Genomic DNA, 24,816 nt, shown 5'->3' on the forward strand with positions numbered 1-24,816 from the left:
ATTTCTCCACTGTAGTCTGTCAATTAAGTTTTGGCATCAGCTTACCGTAACTAACTACATCTCCTAAAGTCCCAGCATCAATATTTACTTGAAACAGTGATAGCACACTACGTCCTGACAAACTCGACTGTCAACAGAATGAGAAATCACACTGTGTAATAAAAAGCCAGAGTTGCTAAAATAGACTCTATGATGACAACACATACGAAATATCTAGGCACACTTCTGAATTAATGAGTTATTCTGATTGGAGTGTCTCCCTCAGGTAAGGCTGTTTGGTAATAGAGATGGAACAGCAGTTGAGTTACATGCAAGCTAGTCTGGAGATTAAATTACAGTGAGGGCCTTCTACATACAAACATTATTTTGGGAATGCCTTACCTCATAATTGTGAAATGTGTGTAAAACTTTACTTAGTATCTCAATTCCCTGTATTTTCACTGCTGATTTCTCTGACAGATGTTTTACTTCTGTTACCTCTACTCGTATATGGGAGAGGGTTTATTTTTGTGTCCGCACGCATGCATCAGAATTAAGCTGGTTAGTTTTATCTGTGCAAACTTATTGCAGATACTTGGGCTGGCAGAAATGGCAATGGGTCTAATTTGCCCTACAAAACCTTTTACTAGAGGAGAGAAAAACTATAAGGTTGCAAGTGTGGCACTTAAAGCAATCAAAACAGTACGGTTGATACAGCAAGCACACACAACTAGTCTTTTTTTCAGACTAGAACAAGCATAAGCAACTGCCTGTGATTCTACTGCTGAAAAAATTAGTCAAGATTTGGTGGGAGATAAACTTAACTGTAAGTCGCTTATGAGAACAAATGCTAAGTGCTAAATTTGTTGAACTAAAGGGTAAGTTTTACCATGTGTTCTATGCCTCTATTAGTATCCAACAGCTCATACCGGAGAGAAGCTGGATAGCAATGACATTTCTTTGTCCACCTCCCATTATGGTCTAGTGACCCATCATACACACCACTTACAGTTTAGACTAGTTATGCTGATAGCAGCAGAACGGGCCTACAGGTAGACTTACAATGAGACCCACACTCGTATGAAGGCACCATAATGAGGGCAAAGAATTTTAGAGACCATGCCAAAATCTTCTTCCCTCAGTCCCATGATGTTCCGTGCTGCAGAGCCATAACTTTAATTGAGAGTCTGAAGAGATTCTAACCCAATCTTCATTTTTTTTTTGGGTGTGAACTACTTTTCCTTTGATTGATGGAGAACCCACATGTAGAATAATTTGGAAGTCAGCATTTCTCTGATTAGAATCTTGTATTCTGAACAGTAACAGGTGCTACCGTAAGATTAAAAGAACAGGTTCTCCAAAGCAACTGGTTTCACAATAGCAGAGCACCACAAAGACTAAGTGAGAGCGGGTGTATTTCATGCCTGTGAGATCACAGAACTGCAACACCCATTTGTTGATTCTGTAGAATATGAATTGTGGTGAAGTAAGTCCCAGTCGTTCTTCAGCTAGGCATGGTACAGACTGATTATTGTCCCACAAACATCCATTCACATCCACACAAAGAATATCAGCGAATATGGAAGAATTTGAATCTTTTAGGGGAGGAGACCAGCAAATAGCATTTTAAAGAAACTGGGAATCCATAAGATTCAACAGGTGCGTGTGCAGATCTAAACAACCATTCTGGTTTTAGATTTACCCACAGGAAGATTGGGAGCAATGAACTTAAGTGACTTCTTGTTAATCCATTAAAGCTGAAAAGTATTTTTGGGAAAAGTTAGATAATGTAGGCAACACATTTTTTAAAAAGGGTTTCAACAAGCAAATGCTTCAAGAAATTAAAATAAAATCCATTGAACAGTTTTTACAGCAAAGCATTTCCCTACAGCATATGCAACCCAGCATTGTTAGTGCACGAGAACCAGACAGTGAAACCTTCCTGCCTAGTTTATTTGTAAATAATAAAAGTAGACAAATTGTATTTTAAAGTATTATATATGTAGCTAAGGAAATTCAACACGTTTCTTGATAATGTCCTTCTGACCTACAGATCACTTAGGAACTTTTCTGTAAGACAATCAGTGGACTATGCTCAACTTGAATTGGAAAAAAAAATAGCAGCATGGCCAACTTGGCTGCCCACTCAGTGAATATGGGTTGATCTTTTGGTGTTTGCTCACCACAGTTTAAGGGCAACATAGGACACTGGGAGAGAACACTTATCAGATAGCACGTTCCAAAAACTCTATACCCTGGAGGTTATGGGGTTTACTTTTATTTGGGAAAAGCTGAGTGAAATTACCCAAAGCTAGTAATCTTCATAAAAATAAATTTATTACACAAATAGAATAAGAAACTAAAACCAAAAGAAAAGCTTGACACTTCTCAGAAATGAGAACACATTTCAGCTTAGTTGTAGAGGAAAAAAGTGAGTAACTTACATCCCTTGAATACCATCCTTCCTCTGGTCTATCAAATCCCCTTGATGCAGAGCAGCCCTGCTTTACAAACCACTGCCTTCCGCCACCCACCTCTCACCTCATCCTGCAGGAGGCAGACAACTGATGAGTGGATAACTAGTGGCAATTCATAGCCACCTTTCAAAGACTTAGCTGAGGTACCAGCCTTAATAGACCAGATTGTATCTAGCTTCAGTCGGGGCACTTCTTAAAACTCCCTAAGGTTTTTCTTCTTTTCATGAAGTTTAAATTATGGATGAAGGTCCAGAATGTCACACTGAGGGGCTACCCTATTTAAGAGAACAAAAAATAAGTCACTTCTACTATCAGGTGTTCATTCAAATTTGCATTTAATTGCTATTTACATCCATTCAGAAATCAAGTATATTTTATTACAGTAAACTAAATACAAAATGAAAAGCAGAACGGGGATTACCCTCATACCACTCCAAATAAGGCAGCTGAAGAGTTTTACAGATAGATACAAAGTCAATTTGATATAGCAGAAAACAAGTTTGTAAAAATACACAACGAACCACATCACCCCCAGCCCCTCAAAATCTACACATGTAGCATAGAAATGTCTTATTTCCTTGAGACAATACTTGTGCTGTTCATGATAAGGACAGACTCTTGATTAACAGGAATTCTTCTCCGCCCTCCCCAAAATAGATTAACTGTAGTAGTTCATCCCTCTACACCTGGAACAATGGAACACAGTATTCTGCTTTGTCAACACAGATGACTTGAGACTACTGCTATAGAGACAGGGCAACAAATGCTTGGGTTTTCTGATATTAAAGAGTTGCAGTCTCCTTCCTGATGTGAATACGTACTCTTCCATGAACGTTAACAGATCAGGAGTTAATCATTTATTAAGGAGACAACAGACCCAAGTAAACAAACATCTCCAGAATTAGAGTGGACACAAAATGACTGTTCTCCATAAATTCAGCTTTTCTTGTAGGAATACACACCAAAAAAGAAAAAAAAAAAAAATTCAAGAGAACAAGTGACTAATTTTTTTTTATTACCAGCTAATACCGGGATGACATTCAAATGTCAGATGGCACAATCAAGACAGTCTCAGTAGGAATTTATTCCAGCATTCCCAAAATTACAAAGTTTAGTACATTAATGGAATCATGTATGCATGACTCCTATAGAGAAAAGTGTTGAAAATGTTTCACATCAAATGGGAAAGAAAAAAAATGCTGGTAACACAGTCAGCCTATAAGTGTTTAGAACGAACTGCAGAACAAAATAGCCCTCTAATTTAACATCTAGTAAAAAAAAATTGAATCTGGTTCAAGTTTAAGATTTAATACTTTTACATGGTTAGCCACAGCAGGTATTAACCTCAGTTTTACTATATTTTTGTAATGCTACAAAAATCCTATAAAAGTCAAATGATAGCAAAATTTTCAGTGATTATAATTAAAAAAGCACAGCTTGTAAAAAATAAAAAGTTTCTATACTCTAAAGAAAAATTTAAGACATTTTTTAAATGAACAAAAAAAAGCACTTGTTAAGCTCTCCATTCTGCATCCTAGCATTTGTCTGAAGTAGCCTTACAGGAGCTAGAACTCCACTCCCCTTACAAGTTCATGACTATTGACACTAATATATATATATATATAGATAGATAGATAGATAGAAGATCTATGTCTGATATTTTTATAAATAAATACAGGATAAACCATATTGCATAGTGTGTGCTTGCTGTCTGAATCGCACTCCAAAAGTTTCACAATTATGGCAGGGTATTAGACTTGTGTCCATGGGATGAAACATTTTTAATAGCAAATGAAATTTACTTTTTTTAAAATGATAAACTGGATATGTTAATTAAGCAGTGAACTGAAACAACTCTTGCCATTCTTGCCAGCCATACTAATCAACTCTATTGGATGATTATATCCAGCCAGCCAGAGCACAACTGTTACTTGTAAATAGGAGCAAGAGAATTGTTTTCCTTTTAAAAAAAACATTGGATTTTGGTCTTTCATATCACTTGTGGTATAACTCAGTAAACATGAATGGAAACCTCTATAACAAGTGGCACCAAGCAGATTCTGCTAGAAATTATGCCTGTTGCAAATGTACTTTAGATGTACAGAGAACGAGGGTTATGATGTCAGTTCCACAACGTCACCAATGGTCTTGTAAAAGAATGAAAAATGGCACTCTTCTTCCAGTACAATTTTTGTGCCGATGGTTCTGTCAAACACATGGAGCTTTAACATTACTGTAACTTCATTTTTCTTATAAAAATGAAAAGCAGACCACCACAAAAGGCTCCTCAGAAAGAAAAATGCTAATGAATAATTTTGCTAATCATAAGAAAATTAAACAGTTAAGTACTGATATTTATATTTTATAGGGGGTTAAATAAGATTTCACTCAACCCTATTGACTTGCAAGTTTTAGAAGGTGGTGCCTCTCTGACTGGATTCAACGTGCTTAAAGAGTTTTATGGCTTGGATCCTATGGCTCAAGAAGATTCACTATACACAGAGCAAGCAGAATTTATAAAGAAATCCTTACTGTTGTGAAACACCAGAAGTAGACTTTGCAGAGTCAGACTGAAGATAATGCAACATGAGGCAAGCAAAAAGTGACAACTCGTATGCAGTTGCATGATCATTCACGCACGCACACACATCATACACTCACTCTAACCAGGGTAAAGCTCTGCAGATATTAACCCTTTCACCAGCTATGTTCATGGAAATGCTTTCTTTAAGGCAGTAAGTATTTAAGTAAGGTAAAGTTACCTTTATTTTATTCTTTGTACCTGTAAGTAATTTGTACAGATTTCATGACAATTTCAAGAACATAAATAGTATCTTTAGAACATGTTTCCTAAATTAAGTTGCTAAAGTTCTGAACCACTGTGGAAGACATTCATTGAAAGGCCCTCTAATACTTCTCTCTCTCTCTCTTTTTTTTTTAAAATACAATCTGCAAACTTGTTGCCCCAGCACAGGGAAAAGTTACTTTAATTTTTGTGGAAATGCGAGAAATAAAAACCATACCAAAAAAAAATCCCTCAAATTCTTACCCATTAGTTGAAAATGTTTTATTCACTTGACTTGCCAAACTTGTAGATGTTCACAGTGGCAGTGCATCTCCTACCACTGACCTTTGTCTTCTGATGGGTTTTATCCTGACCTGTTTAGATGGATAAGAATCTGAACATGTTCAGCTGTCTTGAACCAAATGACTGGCATACAAATGAAAGGCAATTTTTTCCCCAGTGAAATGTCTGCCAAAGACAGTGATGAAATATGCAGGACGTGTGTGCAGCCGATGGCTTCCAGTTAAGCCTAGAACACAGCAGCATTGCCGTTTGATTAGATCGGTTACAGATGATATAGATATTTTAGCTGGGTAAGCAAATAAGACAATTCTCTCCCTCCTCTTACCCAACAGCCAAGTACGTAATTAACAATGATTCCTTACCAATGCACTGTTTTACCAGGAGAAGAAAAAGAACTAAGTGAGTCTACCTTTTCTTCATACCAACCAATAATTCTGTTTTAAATTTTGGGATACTTTCCATAATGAGCTGAATCAAAAAATCTATTTGAAAAATATATATTTATATAAAAAAAATTCATTAGGTTGTTTGCATGTGAAACACCAAGTGTTAAGTTTATCTTTCATCTTTGATTCCACATCAATGTAGGAAACAGCTGGACCAATCTTGCATGCTAATTAATCTTCAGATGCCAAATATTATAGGCATTTCACACTGTGCCTAGTGAAAGGGCTAACCCTTCTTGACACAATCATGACTAGACAGTGATTCTGGAGCAACATCCTACCCTTAATACTGTCAGTTTCAAGATATCAACCTGAAAAATCCTGATAAGGCGAGAAGATGTCACTGGGAATCAGTTAGCTGATGTGCCTAGAGTTCTGCAATACCATTTTGCTTAAGTTTTTTTATGCACCATTGATTAATAGAAAAAAAATCCATATTTGTTTTTTCTTTTCTTTCCAAGTCATTCTGTGCAAAAACTCTGATACTGTCACTTTTTAAAAGTAAACCATATGAGCCCTCATATTTCAACTGGCAGGGGGCTTATGTCCATTCTTCGATTTTCCATCTTTACAGGTTTTTTAAAAAAAAAGGTTGTGTTGTCATAGGTTCATGCGCAAGTGCTCTGGCCGTTTGGAAATCATGGGAAAGGCTTGTTTTTTATATGGCCCAGAGTTTGGTTGTCGTATTGGAAGTGGTGCTGAGGCCTCTCCACAAACTGTCACATCCATTTGTTCTATTCCACTTGTCTCCATTGGATATTCCACAGGTGTCTGTGTATTTGATGCACTGGCAGAAGCACCTCTTCCCCAGAAATCCCCAGGGGAGAACTTTACAGGGCTTTAAGACAAAAAGTATAAATCACTTAGAACTGAGGATACATGCAATGCCAAGACATTTCCTTTATACTGCAAGAAGTGGAGCATAAATGCCTGTTCTCTGAAGTGTTTAGTTTTTGCTTTCACTTCCCTGGTCTGAGAGAAGCATATATCTGGACTAGCTCCTATTAAAAGTCACTATAAACTAGACACACTGATACTAGACTTTTCTCATTTTGCATTTGCCATGTAATATGATTGTAGGTGTGTGGAGGAAGGGAAATTTTGCACTAACATTACTCTCATCTTTATCAGCACAGGAACATATAGAGCAGTGGCTCTTAACCTTTCCAGATTACTGTACCCCTTTCAGGAGTCTGATTTGTCTTGTGTACCCCCAAGTTTCATCTCACCACATTATTACTGAAAAAATTGCTTAACTTTTCTCATTTTTAGCATAAATTGTAAAATAAACCAACTGGAATATAAATATTGTATTTACATTTCAGTATATATATAGAGCAGTATAAACAAGTCAATGTATGAAGTTTTAGTTTGTGCTGACTTTGCTAGTGCTTTTTATGTAGCCTGTTGTAAAACTAGGCAAATATCTAGCGGAGTTCATGTATCCAATGGAAGATCTCTGTGTACCACCAAGGGTAACGCGTACAGTTGGTTGAGAACCACTGATATAGAGGAACCAGCAACAGTTTCAGGCCTGGTCTATACTTACGTGGAAATTCGCCGGCAGCCAATGAGAGTTACACAAATTACACAGAGTAGCTTGCGTAACTTACATTGACTTTCTAAATCCTCCTCGGCGTGCCATCTCCGCAACACAGCGCCTTTTGAGGAGGTGGTTTAATTTAATCAACTTCTGGATCCATCGAGCGGGTCTTCACTGCTACTCAATCGATCTGGATAGATCGATCTGACGGTGGCAAATTTGCTGCCGTCAGTGAAGACACACCATTAGAGGATGGTGTATTGAAGTGACTAGACTAGCAGGATGTACCAGTAATGTGTATCAAGCAGATTAGTGTTTCCTATGCTGCCAAACATAAGCTTGCCTGCAATGAAGCTGCTGGTAAAATGTGCAGAAAGCATGTTGTGTTTAAAAATGAGCACGCTAGTTCTTAAAGAAAAAAGGCTAACTTCTTAATGTTTTAAATGGACATAATTATCAATTACTCACTGAAAAGTAAATTTCTAGAAAATACCTGACTGGTGTCCTAGGGCTGCCAATGAATCTGCGAGGTGATCGAATTTTTGGTTCAAAAGAAAACTTCTCTTTTACACTTTCAAGTACAGATGGAGCCACATACGTAAAACCCTGAAAAACAGGAATAAGATAATTGTAATTGGTAGGAAAGGTTTATTTTTATTATCTGGAATCTCAGAAATGTAGGGCTGGAAGGGACCTCAGAAGTCTGTAGCCACCTGTGCTGAAGTAGGCGAAGTACAAATAGACCATCCCAACAGGTGTTTGTCCAACCTGTTTTTAAGAAACCTCTAATGACAGGGATTTCACAATCTCCTTTGGAATCCTATTCCCAGGCTTAACTATCCTTATAGCTAGAAATTTTTTTCTAACCTAAACATCCTAACCTAAATGTCCTTTGCTTCAGATTAAGCCTGTTACTTCTTGTCCTACCTTCAGTGGACATGAAGACCAATTGATCACTATCCTCTTTGAACAGCTCAACATACTTGAAGTCTATTATCACATTTCCCCTTAGTTTTCTTTTCTCAAGACTAAACTATGCCAATTTCACCCTCTTTTTATAGGTCAGGTATTCTAAACTTTTTATCATTTTTATTACTCTCCTCTAGACTCGCTACAATTTGTCCACATCTTTCTGAAAGTGTGGCACCCAGATCTGGACACAGTACCCCAGCTGAGGCCGCACCAGTGCTGAGCAGAGCAGAACAATTACCCGCAGGGTCTTACATACAACACTCTTGTTAATATACCCCAGAATGATATTAGCCTTTTTTAAAACTGCACCACACTGCCTCATTCAATTTGTGATCCACTAGAACTGTGGTTCTCAACCTTTCCAGATTACTGCACCCCTTTCAGGAGTCTGATTTGTCTTGCGTACCCAAAGTTTCACCTCACTTAAAACTACTTGCTTACAAAAATCAGACCTAAAAATACAAGTGTAACAGCACACTTACTAAAAAATTGCTTATTTTCTCATTTTTACCATATAATTACAAAATAAATCAATTGGACTACAAATATTCCAGTGTATAGTATAGCACCATGAACATGTAATTGTATGAAATTTTAGTTTGTACTGACTTTGCTAGTTCTTTTTATATAGCCTGTTGTAAAACTAGGCAAATATCTAGATAAGTTGATGTACCCCCTGGAAGACATCTGTGTACTGCTGGTTGAGAACCACTGCCCTAGAACGCCAAGATCCTTCCCAGCAATAATTCCACCTAACCAGTTATTTCCCATTCTGTAGTTGTGCATTTGATTTTTCCTTCCCAAGTGTAGTACTCTTCACTTGCCTTTACTGAATTTCAACTTGTTGAATTCAGATAAATTCTCCAATTTGTCAAGGTCATTTTTAATTCTAATCCTGTCCTTTAAAGTGCTATCAGAGTGACCTGATTGGGATTGGGATTGAGACTCCTTATTTCCTTGGGTGGGGAATGCAAGCGTAATCCTCCTCCACAGATATAGGCAGGGTGCTTCTGCAGCCCAGATATTGCTCTCCAGATTATGGATCCATATAGGCAACGCTCAAAGACAACATAATTTTGGTTTACACGAACCATTTTGGATAGATCTTGCTGCATTCCTAATGAAGTAATAATATGCAACTCCACTCCTGCGGCAATTTAGAATTAGTGTCCACGTACTATAAAATGTGAACAAGATTCCCTTTTTTAATTCTAGAATCTTATTGTCCTATGTAAAAAGTGAGGCTGTGACCCAGTTTAAGTAAACATCAAAAAGTTACAAGGCAAAATGGCCAAAAAGAAGCTAATACAGACATTTCAGCCCTTCTGCAAGGAATGATATAATAAAAGTTATGATGTATTAGAACTTGTTTGACACAAATAGTTGTCAGTTGTATAGATGGCAAGATTCAACTTTTTCTTTCTGGAGATAGAAGGAATTGACCTGAAATGTGCTACACCATTTCTAAACAAGAACACCATGTACCTCTCCAATGTCAACACACACAGGTCCCTGGCTCACTTACCAGAAAAACCCGGTTGGCACTTTCACTGAGAGTTGAATCATCTGGGCTATCAACAGGTGTCTGACGTGTAAACTTTGAATCAAACTGGCTCACATCCTCTTCGGATTGCTTTGCAAAAACAAAATGATTAAGGGTTTATATTACAGATATCAACCAAATGGCTTAGCGGTGATCAGTGAAGCCTCTGGATGGAGTTCATTCCATAGGTTTTTGGCAGAGTTCTGCTGTTGTAAAACCCTGGAGAGGTGTCGGAGTCCTGCTGTTGCCAGTGGGAGGTCACTATTGGCACTGACACTGAGAAATAAAGGCAAGGGGGAGGGGCAAGAATTATGGATCAAAAAGGAACACAAATTAACATGATGCCTTTAAAAAACCCTCAAATTACAATAGAAACAAATGCCAGTTTCTTGTGAGAGCTGAACAATAGGTCACTCCCAGTATGGAAGTTGCACCAGTTACTCTCCTGGAGTTTCACACTCTAAATAATCTAGCACATTTTCATAGAAGCAAAAACGTTTGTCTTGCTAAGGACAGACTATATCAATGGAATACATGAGTACCAAGTAACTGTCTACTGTTCAGCTAAGGAATTCAACAGATTACTCCAATGGCAATTCTTCCAAGATATGCTTTCTCACAGATCCCTGCATGATTGCTAAAATAAGGCAAGTTCCTGCACAACTGTGAAGTTACAATTTTTAACAGTCTGGTTAGTATAATTGATTAGCAAACTACAGAGTTTGCTGAAGTTATAAGATGCAAATTCAATCATCTTGTACAGTTTGTTTCGTAAATAGCCTCTTCTTTGAACTGCTGTCCAAAAGATTAAAGGCTTGGGCCGTATTCACAATATTGCCATTTTAAGGTGATGCTTGTCAAACACTTATGTGTTAAATGCTAAACACTATCACTATATGATAAATATTAGGGAGGGAAACTCAAGACACTGAATAAAGTGACTTGATTCACATTTTACTGAGTGACTATTTAAAAAAACGTTAGTTTCAGCCAAGTATTGACTGCATGTTTGATGCATAGAAATAAATTCAGAAGTAAGAACTGCACCCCTGGGCCCGTATAGCCAGAAAATTACAAAGGGAATAATGTAAAGTTGAAGTTAAAATGCTCCACTTTTTCTGCAATCTGGGATTAAAGGAAAATAATCAGTAAAACTGAAAAGGAAGGGTCTACACTGGCTCTGTGCTGGGTTTCTCAATCCTGTCCACTTAAAAAAAAGCAAGTTCTGCCCCTGTGGATGGGATAGAATAGTTGAGATGGGAGGAACACAGTAATGCTATCCAGTTATCCTTAGTACAATGGCAAGCGCCTGTGTAAAAGCAGTCATGACGCAGGTTTTTACTTCTTGAGTGTTTATACTGGCACAGTTCTCAATAGGGCCGAAGGAAAGTTCTGAGATGGTGGGTTTCTTCTAGCTCTAGATATGATAGCAATACTACATCTGAGTACCAGTAACTGAAGTTATTTCAATTAAGTGTGCAGGTCTAAAAGTACTACGAGCAGTGGTTCTCAAACTGTAGATATGGGTCAGTTTATCAGAGTAAAAATCCATTATAACTGAGTAAAGTTATACAAAGGTGGCATGACAAGTACTTTTGAGTTTTAGATGCAAGATGATAGGTCAAAGTTTGAGAACTGCTGCTAAAAGGCATACAAGGAACAAACAATCTACTGCATTCCCAGTACATACCAATAATGGTTTAAAGGGAGGTTCCACCTTTCGAGCTATCAGCTCTTCCCAGTTAATGTGTCTGAAGAAAGGGTGAGCCTAAGAAAATTCACAAGAATGAAAAGCCATTAGATCTTCCTGGCAGGCATAAGTCATAAAAACTAAAAATGGATATTTGTTGATCTTGTAGATAAAAAATATAGCTAATTTTTCTAATGATGTTCATAAAGCAAGCTAAGATAAGAATGTCTGAGGAATAAGCAGCGAGGTTTCCTTACACCTCAACTTTGGGCTCCTTTCCTTCCAATTGTATATACTTGAAGTGTAATATCTGTTATATATCCTACACTGCTCTATTAGAGTAGTCATAAATAGCTTAAAATTGACATTGAAAAACTGTTAAATATAAACTTTCAGGAAAAATGTGTGATTGTATCAGGAATTCCTCATAGGACTGTCTGAAGCTAACAGAATTAAACGCTAAATTCAAAGTTCTTCACTGTGTACACCAGCAGTGAAATAGTGGATTAAGAGAAAATGACAGCTGGAGGTTTAGTGAAATAAAATGTAGACTGGAATATCATTTGCCTACACATCAAATGTGATGTCATTCTACAGATAGAAAATGCATGAGATGCAGTAATATCAAGATTACTTGATTGTTTATGATTTCAGTATGATAGTACATATCAGCTTCTTAGGAACATCATATGTCAAATGTATTTAACTTCACAGATGCAAAAATCCACTACCACCATAACAAAAGACTGGTCTGTATGTATGGCAGATATATTGGCTTTTTAAAAAGCGACACTTTCTAAATAGAGAAATTTGCCATCCTTCAGAACATAAGGATGACTGACAATGATTGGCGAGCTTCTCAGTACTTACATCAGAAGATATCAAGTTTCTGAGAATATTGAAATACTTCCATTCTGTACATTATGCCTACTGTCACTTTTATGCACATGTAGACTTTAGTTCGGTTTACTATTCTTTTAGTTTTTGATCTGTTGAGATTACGGCAACGGAAGAAATTAACTCAATGATACTAATCTAGGTGATGTGCCAAGCACATCTACATCTCAATCTTTATTTCAGATAAATTTTTAATAGCAACATCATAAAAACTATAAAAACCATAAAACTAATAAAAATGTGGAATTATGTGAGTTGCGCAGGAGATGTTTAAATGTAGCCACAAAAACCAACCTATGGAGGCTGGAGACAGGTTTTAAATAATTTTGTAGTAAATGAAAGAATTGAATTACATCGGTTTCATATTATGAGTGCAAAGTGTAACAACATTTTTATTGAAAGACACTCAACCCCAAATGCAATAATGTGAGGGTTATTCACCAATGCACTAGAATACCACAATGTATCCATTTGTTCACTAAGTAACTAATAAAGAAAAGGGGACATGGGATGCAGGAAAGCTAAAAAAAAAAATTGAATGGGGGAGGAGAGGAAAAAATCCTCAGGACCCCACCCTTCACCCCACCAGTTATTTCCTTGATCCCATACTTGGACATCAATCTAGCCCTTCCTTAAATTCCTCAGAGGAAACATTTGACCATTTGTCTAAATCCCCGCCTCTACTCTCACTATGCTTCAGAGAATGACATGTTTTCCCGTGTCTATTTTTCTTGGATTATTTTTGTACCCAATTCTCAATAAGATAATCAAGAAATTAAAAAAGATCTACCTGAACTTCTCCAGCATCTCCAGAACCAGCTCCTAGACGTAAAGCAGCATTTCTTTTTAGCAGCTTAGTGGAGAAAAACATCAAAGAAAGAATTTATTGAAAGAGTTAAACAATTTTTAAGGAGTATTTCTGGTGAGAATCATTAATAGAAATATTTTACTTCTGTGTTAAATATTAATTGGACTAATCTCCTAGTAGTTAGCATACACTGAAATTACAAACAATTTTAATATCTTCCATTATTGTATGTGTGCTGTTGTTCCCAGGATAATAGACACACAAGGTGGGTGAGGTAATATATTTTATTGGACCAACTTCTTCAAAGCTTGTCTCTCCCTCCAACAGCTTACACAGAAGAGCTCTTATGTCTCTCCTGGCAACAGAAATTGGCCCAATAAGATATTACCTCACCCACATTGTCTCTCTAAACAATTTTAAGGCAGTTCTCAGAACAAGCAACTTCAGAATTGTGTTTTCAAACAAAACATTGTTTTCTGTCTCATGCAACTTGAAGACTCAAGTAAAAGATTAAGTTGACTGAAATATAGTAGCACTATAATACACCTGGGAAAAAGCAGCACAGCAATATTGATCAATATGTTTCTAATATCTGCATACACATGTAAGGTTTAACATGTAATTAAAACTCTACCTTTTTAAGCAGATCTCTGGCTTCTTGTGTGAGGTAGGGAGGCAAGTTGAGTTTACATTTGAGAATCTTGTCAATGGTTTTCTTTCGGTTCTCCCCAGTGAATGGGGGCTGAAAAACATGATTGCAGTATGAAGAAAACCACAATACATGAAAGACTAGTAGATACTTGGTTCATCTCTCTTCATTTGCATACATGGAACAGAGCTAGTTTCAGCCACTTGTGAAATAGGGATATAATTGCTTCAAATGTGGCTTCCAAATATTTGCTTGGGCTATTACAGAACAGCACAAGACCATGGTTAAAAAGGTTCAGCCATTTTTTAATTAGGTTTCTAACCAGCAGTTGATATAAGTATATACATATCTATCTACACCTGCATCTGAATGATCCAACTAACTTCAGCGACTAGTGATGTAGAATAAAATGCATGCAGTTTTTAACTGTGCACCTACTGCTCCAGTCAGCATGTCATACATTAATGCCCCCAAACTCCACCAGTCCACAGCACGATTATGCCCACTTCTCATCAAGATTTCAGGGGCCCTAGAATGAGAAAAATTAAAAATAAGAAAGTTTATTAAACACTCAATTATGGTTTAGGTTTCAAGTTTTTAAACATAATCCACATTTATAATGTAAAAGTTCCATAAATAACTGAACATATTGAACCATCAGTTAAAAAAGGTAAAATTTAGCCATTACCCCCAGACCAGAGTAATACTTTTCTGTTTCATCATGCAGCTCACATGTATTCTATTGTTCCACAGAAAGTGTGTGTGACTGTTCCATCATGAATTGACTCTTTACATAGTCCGAAGTCTGTTAGTTTTACATGACCTGAAATAAAAGAAAACATCTAATTCTAAACCCCTCAGAATTCTGACAACAGAATTACATGCACATCAGCAATTCAACATAAATATAATTTCTAAAATGGACAGTGCAAATATGTCTATTCCTGTCTCTAGTAATAAACCAGGACTCTCCCCAGTAGGCATCAGATTCTTCTTCTATTGATCTAACTAGATTGAAAAATGACTTTTTCGTCATTTAAAAAAATCTTAGAACTATAGTCAATAAAGATACAGGCTTATCTTTGCATGAAAAAGTGTTGTCATTCAGTGGAGAGGAAGAAAAACTCAGGGAACCCACTAAGATAATCTAAAAGCCATGAAAAAATATTGTTTCTTCATATTTTGTTCTCAATGCTTAGACCAGTAGAAACCCACGATGAACAAACTGTTCAGATATTACTGCAACCCTTCTACTAGTTAGGCACAAAATAACAGATAGATCTAAGCAGCAGCAGCTGCCTCACTGTGTTTTCATATGAGCTTATTCCCATTCATAGATAATCAAGTTGTTGATTATTGGCATCATGCAATAAATTGTCTTCATTAATCATATACAAAAATGTTTACATATATGCAAAAAATACATCTACAAAAGACTGCACTGTTGTCAGATGAAATCAAGTCATCTAGTCTTATATTTACTTCAGAATTTGGAAACCAAAACCAGTGTCACAATTCATTTCAAATTTATAACTTTCGCTATCCAAAACCACTAAACATCAGTAAACAGTCACACTCAATAATCACCTTGTTTAAATGCAATTTTAGCCCTTTAATGCCAGGATTTGCTGGCACTAATCAATAGTGCTGCATGAATTAGTGCTCAGCACACAGAGCTTTGGACTGGCTGGCATGATCAAGTGACAGTCTTTTTTATACTGTTTCTTTTTAAAAAGTTAGAACATCTGTATTATCACAGTTATTTGTAAACATGAAAATTACAGAGAAGGTTTGAATTCAGATATCATGTACAGACAACTCAGCAACATGAGAATATCCCACTAGTGAATGGAAAACTCTTCAGTGGGTTTACCCTAAAAATCTCTTGGCCTTTCCTGACCAATTTGTTCTGCCACCTCCAGTACTAGAGTGCTATAATTACTACAAGGAATATACTACAACTACAGGGATAGAGCTTAGCCAATAGCAACTACTTGGTTGGGTATATCAAGAAAAAAGGGTAACAGTGTTCTGAGGCAATTTTATATTATGCTGTGACCTGTGAGAAAGGATTATTGGCTACTAATAATTGTTAATACTAAATACTAAATATTTTTTACTATATTTCCACCTTGATGATTAAGCATGATGTTTTCTGGCTTCAGATCTCGATAGATGATTCCTTTTTGATGCAAGTGGCCCAAAGCCATTGAGATCTCTGCCAAGTAAAAGCTGAAACAAAAGGGATTTGATACAATTAAACTCATTCAGCCACAGAAAGCATCTTAAGCACTAAAACAATTATACTTGTTAGTACATAGCAACAACTCCTTGAAAGTATTGTTAGATGTGCATCATAGAATAAAGGAGTGAAACAATTGTGCTATTGAGGTTTATTTGCCAAAGGGCGTAGGGACACAATGGAATAGCAAAATTACACCATTAGCATTAGGTTAATTTTCTTAGTAGTTACTCCGTCTTGAATATTTTTGTTGCAATCTGAATTTGCCAGTCAGTCGTTAAATCTGGCTCTAATCTGGTCCCGTCCTGGGAAAGGAAGTTAGAAGCTAGCTGGCAATGCACTGCAGTGCTGCCAGTAGCACAAAGCTCCAATCCTATCTGTACATCTGAGCTGTTCCAAAACTCTCACAGCATGTGTTGTGGGAAAGTGGAGAAATCATCCCCTGATGTGCTGTATAAAGCCTAATCAAGAAGGTGCACTTCATTTACCTAGGTCATGTGTGAAATGTAGATATTGAAAAGGCTCTCTAAGTAGAATGATCATTTATATCAAAAGTTCAGTTCTTTCTTCACATACATGCTCAGAAAAAGCAGAATAAATACAGTAATTTCACCACTTCTAAAACTGAACTGCAGCAATCAGAAGCTACAAACTTTCATATAATGCACACAAAGTTTTGAACATTATTTCAGGCATAGGGTTCCTAGAAATGCAAGTGTAGGCTGCCTTTCCCCACCAACTCAAGTGCATTCCCTCTGCAAGTGCATGCAAAAGTTCCAATGGAACATAGCCACCTTTCAATAGGGTGGGCAGTGAAACCTCTCAGATTGTAATGCCATTCCAACACCAGCTGGTCAGAGATGCAGCAGAGTAAGGTATACCAGAACAGCCACCTCCTCCTCCAAAGACTCACTGAACAGCTTAGCTCATTAAACTAGATTATTAAAATATAGTTTATGTTTTAAGTCGGAGGATAAATCATTAAATATTTCTCTCTTGAATTCAACTAAGCCACAGAAGTGTCATTTTATTTCACATACCAGGCTGTGTCTTCCATAAAAATTCCTTCTCTCTCCAACTGCATAAATAGTTCTCCTCCTACAAGGGGAAAATAAGATGTTAGATGCAAGAATCCACATTTCTGTTACTTTGCTACTGAAAATACACTTTCTAATAATAATTAAAGAACTACATATTCCCTTATCAAAGGATAGGCATTAGCCTTGAGCAGAGCATAATTCCATTTTAATCCAGAGTTGTTAATATGTGAAAAGTGGACTGAATATTCACTTAACACAGGAAGTGTCAATTAGGAATCACAGCAGGATCTTGCAGACAGAATTCCTGGTATTTGATCATTAGAAATTCCCTCTCCTTTGCTTCCCTGTATGGTTTTCTTAACAGCTGCTTTTTATGCAGTTTATATAGACTAAGTTATAGGTTTCACATTAATTATGAAAATGTGTAGAATAATTTCAGTTGTCTATGAGCACTTAGCAGGGATTCATAAATAGGAAAAATAAGATCTTTTCAGATTCTGGATTAAGTAAGGGATACTGAAGCTCCTGTGTAGCAGAATTGAATATACTGACCACTGAGATACTCAAGGATGAGGTAGAGTTTTCCACCAGTCTGAAAGGCGTAAATTAAATCTACAATGAAGGCGTGCTTCACTTCCTCCAAGATATTACGCTCAGCTTTTGTGTGAGCTGTATCTTTTGCATTCCTTACAATCATTGCCTATAAAACAAAGAAAAGTGACATGAGAGCAAAGAACATGGGAATCCTAAAAGAGGTAGAATTCTAAGCTGAGTTCCATTCCCAGTTTACAGAAATCTCCACATTCTACATATAATTGTCACAATGACAGTCTGAGTCAGCAACATGATAAAAAAGCTGCTCAGTTTTTCTTGAATTATTGTTAAATATGAAATCACATTCATGTTCCCAACAGCTAAAATTAACTAAAAATAGAAAGACCAACTGTCTAAAATCACACAATAGATGTTATAGAAAAAGTGGAAAGCAACATTTAAATTGTATATGTATTAAAATTAATCTTTGCATCCAGGAATGACAAATGTTCAATCCTGGCACATTAGAACAATTATTATGTAGTAATTACATTGTAAAGGAGACAAAACCCCCTTTTTGGATTTGGAAAGCAGCCAAAAGTGAAAATCAAGTTACCTTTTTAAGAACTTTCATGGCAAAAATTTTTCCGGTATTTGCTCCTGTTACTTTTCGTACTTGAAAAACCTATGGAACAAAAAACAAAATAAATTCCGGTATGTCACAGTGGCAATCAAAATTCTAATATATACTTTAAATTCTTCTATTGCCTATTGGTGGCAAAGTTGTGCAATTGATTTCAGTCACTAAAATTAATTCTGATCAAATACATTGCCAATAAAAAGAATGGTGATCTCATACTGGACATTGATCTGCATCAACTCACTGTTGCCTCTGGAAAGGAAGAATTTTTCTGGGAACAAAATGGAAGTGATGGGACATATAACAGGCAGTAAACAAGAAAATTCTTTAATCTCCTCCAGTGCGATGGGTAACAGAATTGCCAAGATGAAGATTTCATACCTTTCCATAACCACCTTTGCCAAGTACACGTAGTAACTCAAAGCATTCTGGTCGGATCTTTTCTGGACCTCTGTTTACACTAGTTTCCGAAATCTCAAATTTTTCACAATGTTCTATGCCACTGAATAAAGACAAAACAGTGTATTAAAAAATTACCTCACGCTTAAAGAAAGAATAATCACATGAATTTCTCTGCAGAAAGCACATTATATAACTGGCACAATTGACAATCTGCTTAGGAGATATCCAGAATTGTAACACCAGGTATTCTATTAACGTATATGTATGGCAATGAGTGGCAGCTTGCATAATGCAGAAAATCTGAAAGTTCATAGGAATCATAGTGCCATGCATTTCCTGTAGACACTTCCGTTTTCTACAGAACATAAAGCTTTAATTTTAATCTTTCCAGTTGTGATGGAAACCTTCACAAAGTAAGCTAACACACACATACGATTTTGAATTTGCAGAAATGATCGCACAGATGTGAATTTTGCTCATTTGTCTTAATACACTAGCACCCTTCACAAAAAGCCATGTTTAAATGCATAATCAGGAGCTTAAGGTGTGTAAAGTCCTCCACAAACTCTGGATGAATTGGGCTTTGTAAAAAGTGCACTAAATTATTAACATTTAATATATCTGAATGAGCCTGATTACAAACAGTATTCAAATAAAGTAAAAGTGTAGGGAGGGACAAGTAAGATACAAAACTTAAGACACAAGCAGACTGTTGCCAATTTCACCATAGAATTCTTTAGTAAACTTGAATTAATGAACTTTTCTATTAAATTAGAGAAAAATTATTTGTAATTAGCGTAAATATTACAGAAATGTTTTCTAACAGGAACTTACATTTCATACTGGCCAACTCCTCCATGGTCCATGCTTTCACTTAATTGACCCTGGGGAGGTGGAGGGGGAGAATGTTTAACAAAGTCACCACAATAATACCATAACTGTAAACAAAAACAGTGGGTAAGACATAACAGTAAGCTTTATGTTTTTAAAAAAAACATGCTCACAGTCCGATTTAGTTCTAAAATTAGTCAATTTATTGCATATGAATTCTTGGCCAGTTTATCAGGAGGCGGCAATTTGTAAGATGGACTTTCACAAAGCATCAATAGAGTTCTGCAGAAAAAGTTGCAAAATTCCCAGGGATCCAAGAACAGCAGCATGGGGATCCACTACTTTCTGGCTAATTTAAGTTATCTGATTATTCCAGAACAACAGCATGGGGATCCACTACTTTTTAGTTAATTGCAATTATCTGATTATGTCTGTACTTACACCAGAGGTCCCCAAACTGTGGGCCGCACCCCCCATGGGCGTGCAGAGAAAAGTTTGGGAGGAGCACGGCTGGGGCAGCCCCCATAGAGGCTGGGGAGAGAGCGCTACCCAGCCCCACTAGAGAACACTAGGGAATAGACAGAGAAGTTATTTGTATTTTTATTTTTTGTCGGGTGGAGGAAGTGGAGAAAGAATGTAGTTTTCCAGGTTTCACCCTACAAAAAAGTCACTGACAATTAGAGAGCTTCTCATTTCTAATATACAAGTTCAAGTTTGGCTCAGGTTAGGAAAGTTATTATCTGATGGCTAGTTGGCAATTTATGTGAAGAGATGTCCACTGCATAAGACAAGTCACTACTACACGCAGAATGAACCCGTCTCTCCCTCCCAGAGGAGTTCTCTTCAAAACAGGGCTTGAAAACTCATTCGTTCAAGCAAAGTTTGCACTGCTACCAGCCACATTGGTCTTGTTCTGTAAACAGAGGCTTTCATTTTCCAACTTTCATTTTCATCAGCATTAAATTTGTTTGTAAAAGTTTTTTTTTAAATCTGTGTTTCATCCAAGAAGCCATGGGTCTCCCTTCTTGTCTTCTCAGACAACCAAGAGTTTGAAGACTAGTGGTATTCTAGCTAGACAATCTCACTTTGGTTTGCGTTTACTGTCACTTGACTTATTACAGATGAGAGAAATATTAAAACTGATATTATATTCAGAACTGTGGCTTAATTGCAAACTCCCTAATCAGAAGAAGTTTTCCGGCAATTTCTTTTCCTAGCCATATTTGTAGGCACACCTGTAACTGCATTTGTTCTTGCTGCTGCTATGATAGCTTTTTCGGAGTAAAAACTTTCCAGCTGCAATATTATCTAGTCTAATGTAGCTTCATATCCAGCTCATTTTAAGTTTGATGATTTCAAACTCTCAAGTTAGAGATGACTTTCCGTTCCTCAAAGTTACGCACTATGCCACCTAGAGATAGCATTCAGTAAAGCTCATGCTTTTCTGTTGATTCACACTTCCAAATTATTTGATCTTGTGTTCTCCTTTTTTTTCTATGTTTTGCTTTAACTATACTATGTCTACAGTAACTCTACTCGTTTATTGTTCAAAGGCCTTATTTTATTGCTTTTTTCCCCAGTGTTACTAACACTAAAAGTGAGAGTGGTCACGAATTGAATTTGATTGTCCCACACAGCTACTAGTTTGTACATCCTGCCTGAGAGCTAAGTTTGCTTGTTAATGGACATTAACACTAATGGAAGTTGTGCTGCAAATATTGCCCACATTTATGGGAAAATACTGTCATAATGGTTGATGAACTAGCATTCTCTGACTCTCAATCCCTAGGGTTTAACTCTTGTAATTTGCTCCCTCCCAAGGTCCATCAGAGACTGTTGGCAGCCTTCAAGGTGTGATATAAGACATTTTTAAGCCAGGCATTTTGTTGGTTACTAATGTTGCTCCCAGGGTTTTTTCTTTAAAATTGAGAAATTATATTGGCTACAGTGCCCCAGCAGAATAATGTCTTTAAACTCTTTACACTGATGGACACCAAATAATTGTGTAAAAATACTGTAAGCAAAGATTGGTTTCAGATTGTAATGGTACTACCCTGAAGACACAAGATCAAAAACCTCAGATTGGCAGGGTGGAAGGAGCTTGGCATAAAGGGAGGCGCTCAATTTATTTTGGAGAGACTGTAGCATTTATTACTCTTGTGTACTTGGTACTCACTAGTTTTAGAGCACTGACTGGAGGCTCAGAGAAGTTTGACTTCCTATATACTAACAAATTCAACCCTTACAAAAGATTACTTGGTCCTGACATCAGATTGATTTGTTACAGATGCGTGCAACAGATTGAGCCCATGTGAAGATGTGCTATAGCTAATTTTTACAAGTGGACAAAAAAACATCATTGTTGCCAAAAGGCAACCATGAAAGATATTTGGAACAGGGTCACCTTACCAACCTGACAGACACGTTACCTCTCCTGCTATTTAAAAACAAACCTGGAGTTGGTAGTTTGCTGTTCACAGCATCATGAAAATATTGTTTGACAAAAAGCAAGAGAAGGAAAATGATGCTGAACAGGTGGTGCAAACATTATACAAACTAAAAAGTCATGTTTGCAATGTTTCATAAATCCATTGTATGTTGATTGCTACTCCGCTATGTGTATCCTATGAACTTCCAAGCTTTCTGTGCCACACATTAAAAACTTGGAAAAATTATCACTATAAAATTGCCTATGGACTTATAAAAGGTTATATCACTATTTCTACGTATAAGTGTCACAGAAGTCACTGAAGAGCCATCAGAAGGTAGCAACCCAAAACTAGATTCAGACCCTAAAAATTAAATGGTAGGTAATTTCATTTCTGAATTCAAAGCCACCCCATGACTTTGAATTATGTATAACTGTCTAGCACATTATCAACTTCTTGCAGTTCAACACCTGTGCACTTACAAAGTTAACAATTTCCCTGGGAAAAAGTAGCTTAGGCCACAGCACTGCTAAATACCATCTTAAACCTGGTTTAAACAAGAAAAACGGGAAAAATAATTGCATTAGTGCCCGCAAGTTCAGCAAGCACAGGAACGAATCTTGTCAAACTCTGGATACATCCATTTAAAACTGAGGAATAGTCTCTGTCTATGCCAGGGGTGGGGAATCTTTTTTGTGCCAAGGACCTGATGGTGGTACGCGGAAGACGGCTGAGTGTCCGCCGCCGAAAAGGGGCAAACCGTGCTGCCGCCGTGAAACCGCACCGCCGCCGAATCCCCCCCCCCCCCCCCCCGCCGCCGCCGAATGATTTCGCGGGCCGTTCCCCACCCCTGGTCTATGCACTACATCAAAGTTGGTCTTCTGCTACAGAAAGTTGGATGGCCAAATGGACGGGTAGTCATACTTTGTATGCTTCTGATTGCTTAATGCTTCAAGCCCAGAACTCTGCTTTACTCCCATTTTCAGATAAATCGAATGTTTATTTACTTTTGTTTATACAATATTGAAAACTGAAATTGGCCATGATATGTATGACTTCCTTGAGAAAATATTGAACCAAAACGTAAACAGATATTCCAAAGTTCAGTGTTATAATTACATATTTACTATTACAACCACTGCAGTTTTACTTTTATTTTTTTAAAACTTTAAATTAATCTACAAATCTACCGCCTTATGTAACCACAATTTGAATATATAACTAAAACTAAATGTAATATGGTGTGCATGTGCATTAATGAAACAGTTTTTTAAAACAGAAAATGCCTTTAACTGGGACTAATTAGTTTTCCCCAGCCTGGTAAAAAACACTTCTGGTAAATATCACGTCACCCCTGACTTTAGATATTAATACAGAAGTGATGATTACAAATTTTCCAATACAGATTAGCATTTCTGGGCTGATCTAACATGTGGAATACTTACTTCAAACTATTTTGATCTGAAACTATGCAGTTTTGGGTTGGTTTTTTTTTTTGAAATGCTATATTAGGAAAGGTAAAAACCCACTCATTCACACAAAAGCACCCCTAAATGTAGTGTGGTATATTATTGTAAGCCAACCATAGTATGCAACCACTGACAATTCTCAGATCAAGAAATCACCATTACTGAAACAGCAAGTGTCCTGTGGCACCTTAAAGACTAACAAATTTATTTGGGCATAAGCTTTCGCGGGCAGAAACCCACTTCACCAGATGCATGAAGTGGAAACTTCAGTTTGGTAGGTATATATACACATGCTGGTTCCTAAAAACAGACTAACACGGCTGCCCCTCTGGAACTCACGGTTACTGAGTTACCCAAGATCTGAGCCTGGTTCAGTTTTATTACCCGTAGTACAAGGTTCAGGTCTAGGCCGGGGGAAAGTGCTCTAACTTCAAACGCCAGGCGCGGTGCCGACATGCAGCCGGAAATAAATGCGCCGCAGCAGCAGCAGCAGCAACGTGCAGGTCACCTAAAAAGCTGGGCGGGAAGGAAGCCACCAAACACGAAGGGGGGGGAGGAATGTGTCACCGGCGCTAAAACAAACCGCTGCCCAAACAGTAACTGTCTAGAGCGCGCGCTCGCTCTGCACCCTCCCCCCCCAGCGGCGCCGCCCGCGATGGGGCGGTGGGGGTGAGAGTGCGGCACTTGCCACAGAAGCAGCCAGCAGGGACCCCAGACAGGAGCAGGACACCGGGCTCCCCCGCCCGCTCGCGAGGCCGGCCCCTCTCACCCACCTCAGCGCACCGTCCCCCTCACTGGAGCGGACCCTCCCTCCAAGCCCGTCGCCGGACAAGGTCGCCTCCTCTTACTCCCTTCGTGAGGTCGGGCCGCTCGCCGAACTGGGCCGGCTTCCCCTCTCCCCCCGGCGAGGGCCTCGCCGGCTCAGGCTTCCCTCTCTCACCCCCTCCTCCAGCTCCTCGTCCGAACCCGCGTCTTCGGGCTGGTCCAGGTCGATGTCGAACACGCCCGCCATGGCCTGGGTGCGAGCAGCGCCTCCGCCGCCCCTTCCTCGCTGCGCTGAGTCCGCGGGGCCTGGGCCGCCTCATGGGCCCGCAGCCCCTAACGCCGCCACGGCCGCCATCACCGGCTGCCAGGCCT

At 37.9% G+C, this 24,816-nt stretch overlaps 1 protein-coding gene across 1 annotated transcript; it reads right to left on the reverse strand.

Moving 5' to 3' along the window:
- Nucleotides 1-2,774: 2,774 nt before the first annotated feature.
- Nucleotides 2,775-24,784, reverse strand: RPS6KB1 (ribosomal protein S6 kinase B1). The gene is made up of 15 exons (XM_067565748.1): nucleotides 24,620-24,784; nucleotides 19,785-19,834; nucleotides 18,930-19,050; nucleotides 18,525-18,593; nucleotides 17,927-18,074; nucleotides 17,375-17,432; nucleotides 16,224-16,324; nucleotides 14,825-14,915; nucleotides 14,531-14,621; nucleotides 14,078-14,185; nucleotides 13,426-13,488; nucleotides 11,739-11,816; nucleotides 10,031-10,138; nucleotides 8,027-8,139; nucleotides 2,775-6,828 (listed from the first exon to the last, which is right to left on the reverse strand). Exons 1-15 carry the CDS (start codon nucleotides 24,689-24,691, stop codon nucleotides 6,591-6,593), a joined length of 1,509 nt encoding a protein of 502 aa, XP_067421849.1. The 5' UTR covers nucleotides 24,692-24,784; the 3' UTR covers nucleotides 2,775-6,590.
- Nucleotides 24,785-24,816: the final 32 nt, after the last annotated feature.

The sequence above is a fragment of the Emydura macquarii genome, unplaced genomic scaffold, assembly GCF_026122565.2.
Source record: "Emydura macquarii macquarii isolate MOO-44397 ecotype Brisbane River unplaced genomic scaffold, CSIRO-AGI_Emac_v2 contig_2699, whole genome shotgun sequence".
Lineage (NCBI taxonomy): Eukaryota > Metazoa > Chordata > Testudines > Chelidae > Emydura > Emydura macquarii.

Bases quoted from the DNA above. Each gene is read 5' to 3' on its own strand.
- RPS6KB1 (XM_067565748.1), bottom strand. From the start codon at position 24,691: ATGGCGGGCGTGTTCGACATCGACCTGGACCAGCCCGAAGACGCGGGT. The intron at 8,140-10,030 runs GTAAGTGAGCCA...CCTGTTTTTCAG, and splicing joins GTGCCAACCGGGTTTTTCTG to GGTTTTACGTATGTGGCTCC. The intron at 6,829-8,026 runs GTATTTTCTAGA...TTTGTCTTAAAG, and splicing joins AGCCCTAGGACACCAGTCAG to CCCTGTAAAGTTCTCCCCTG.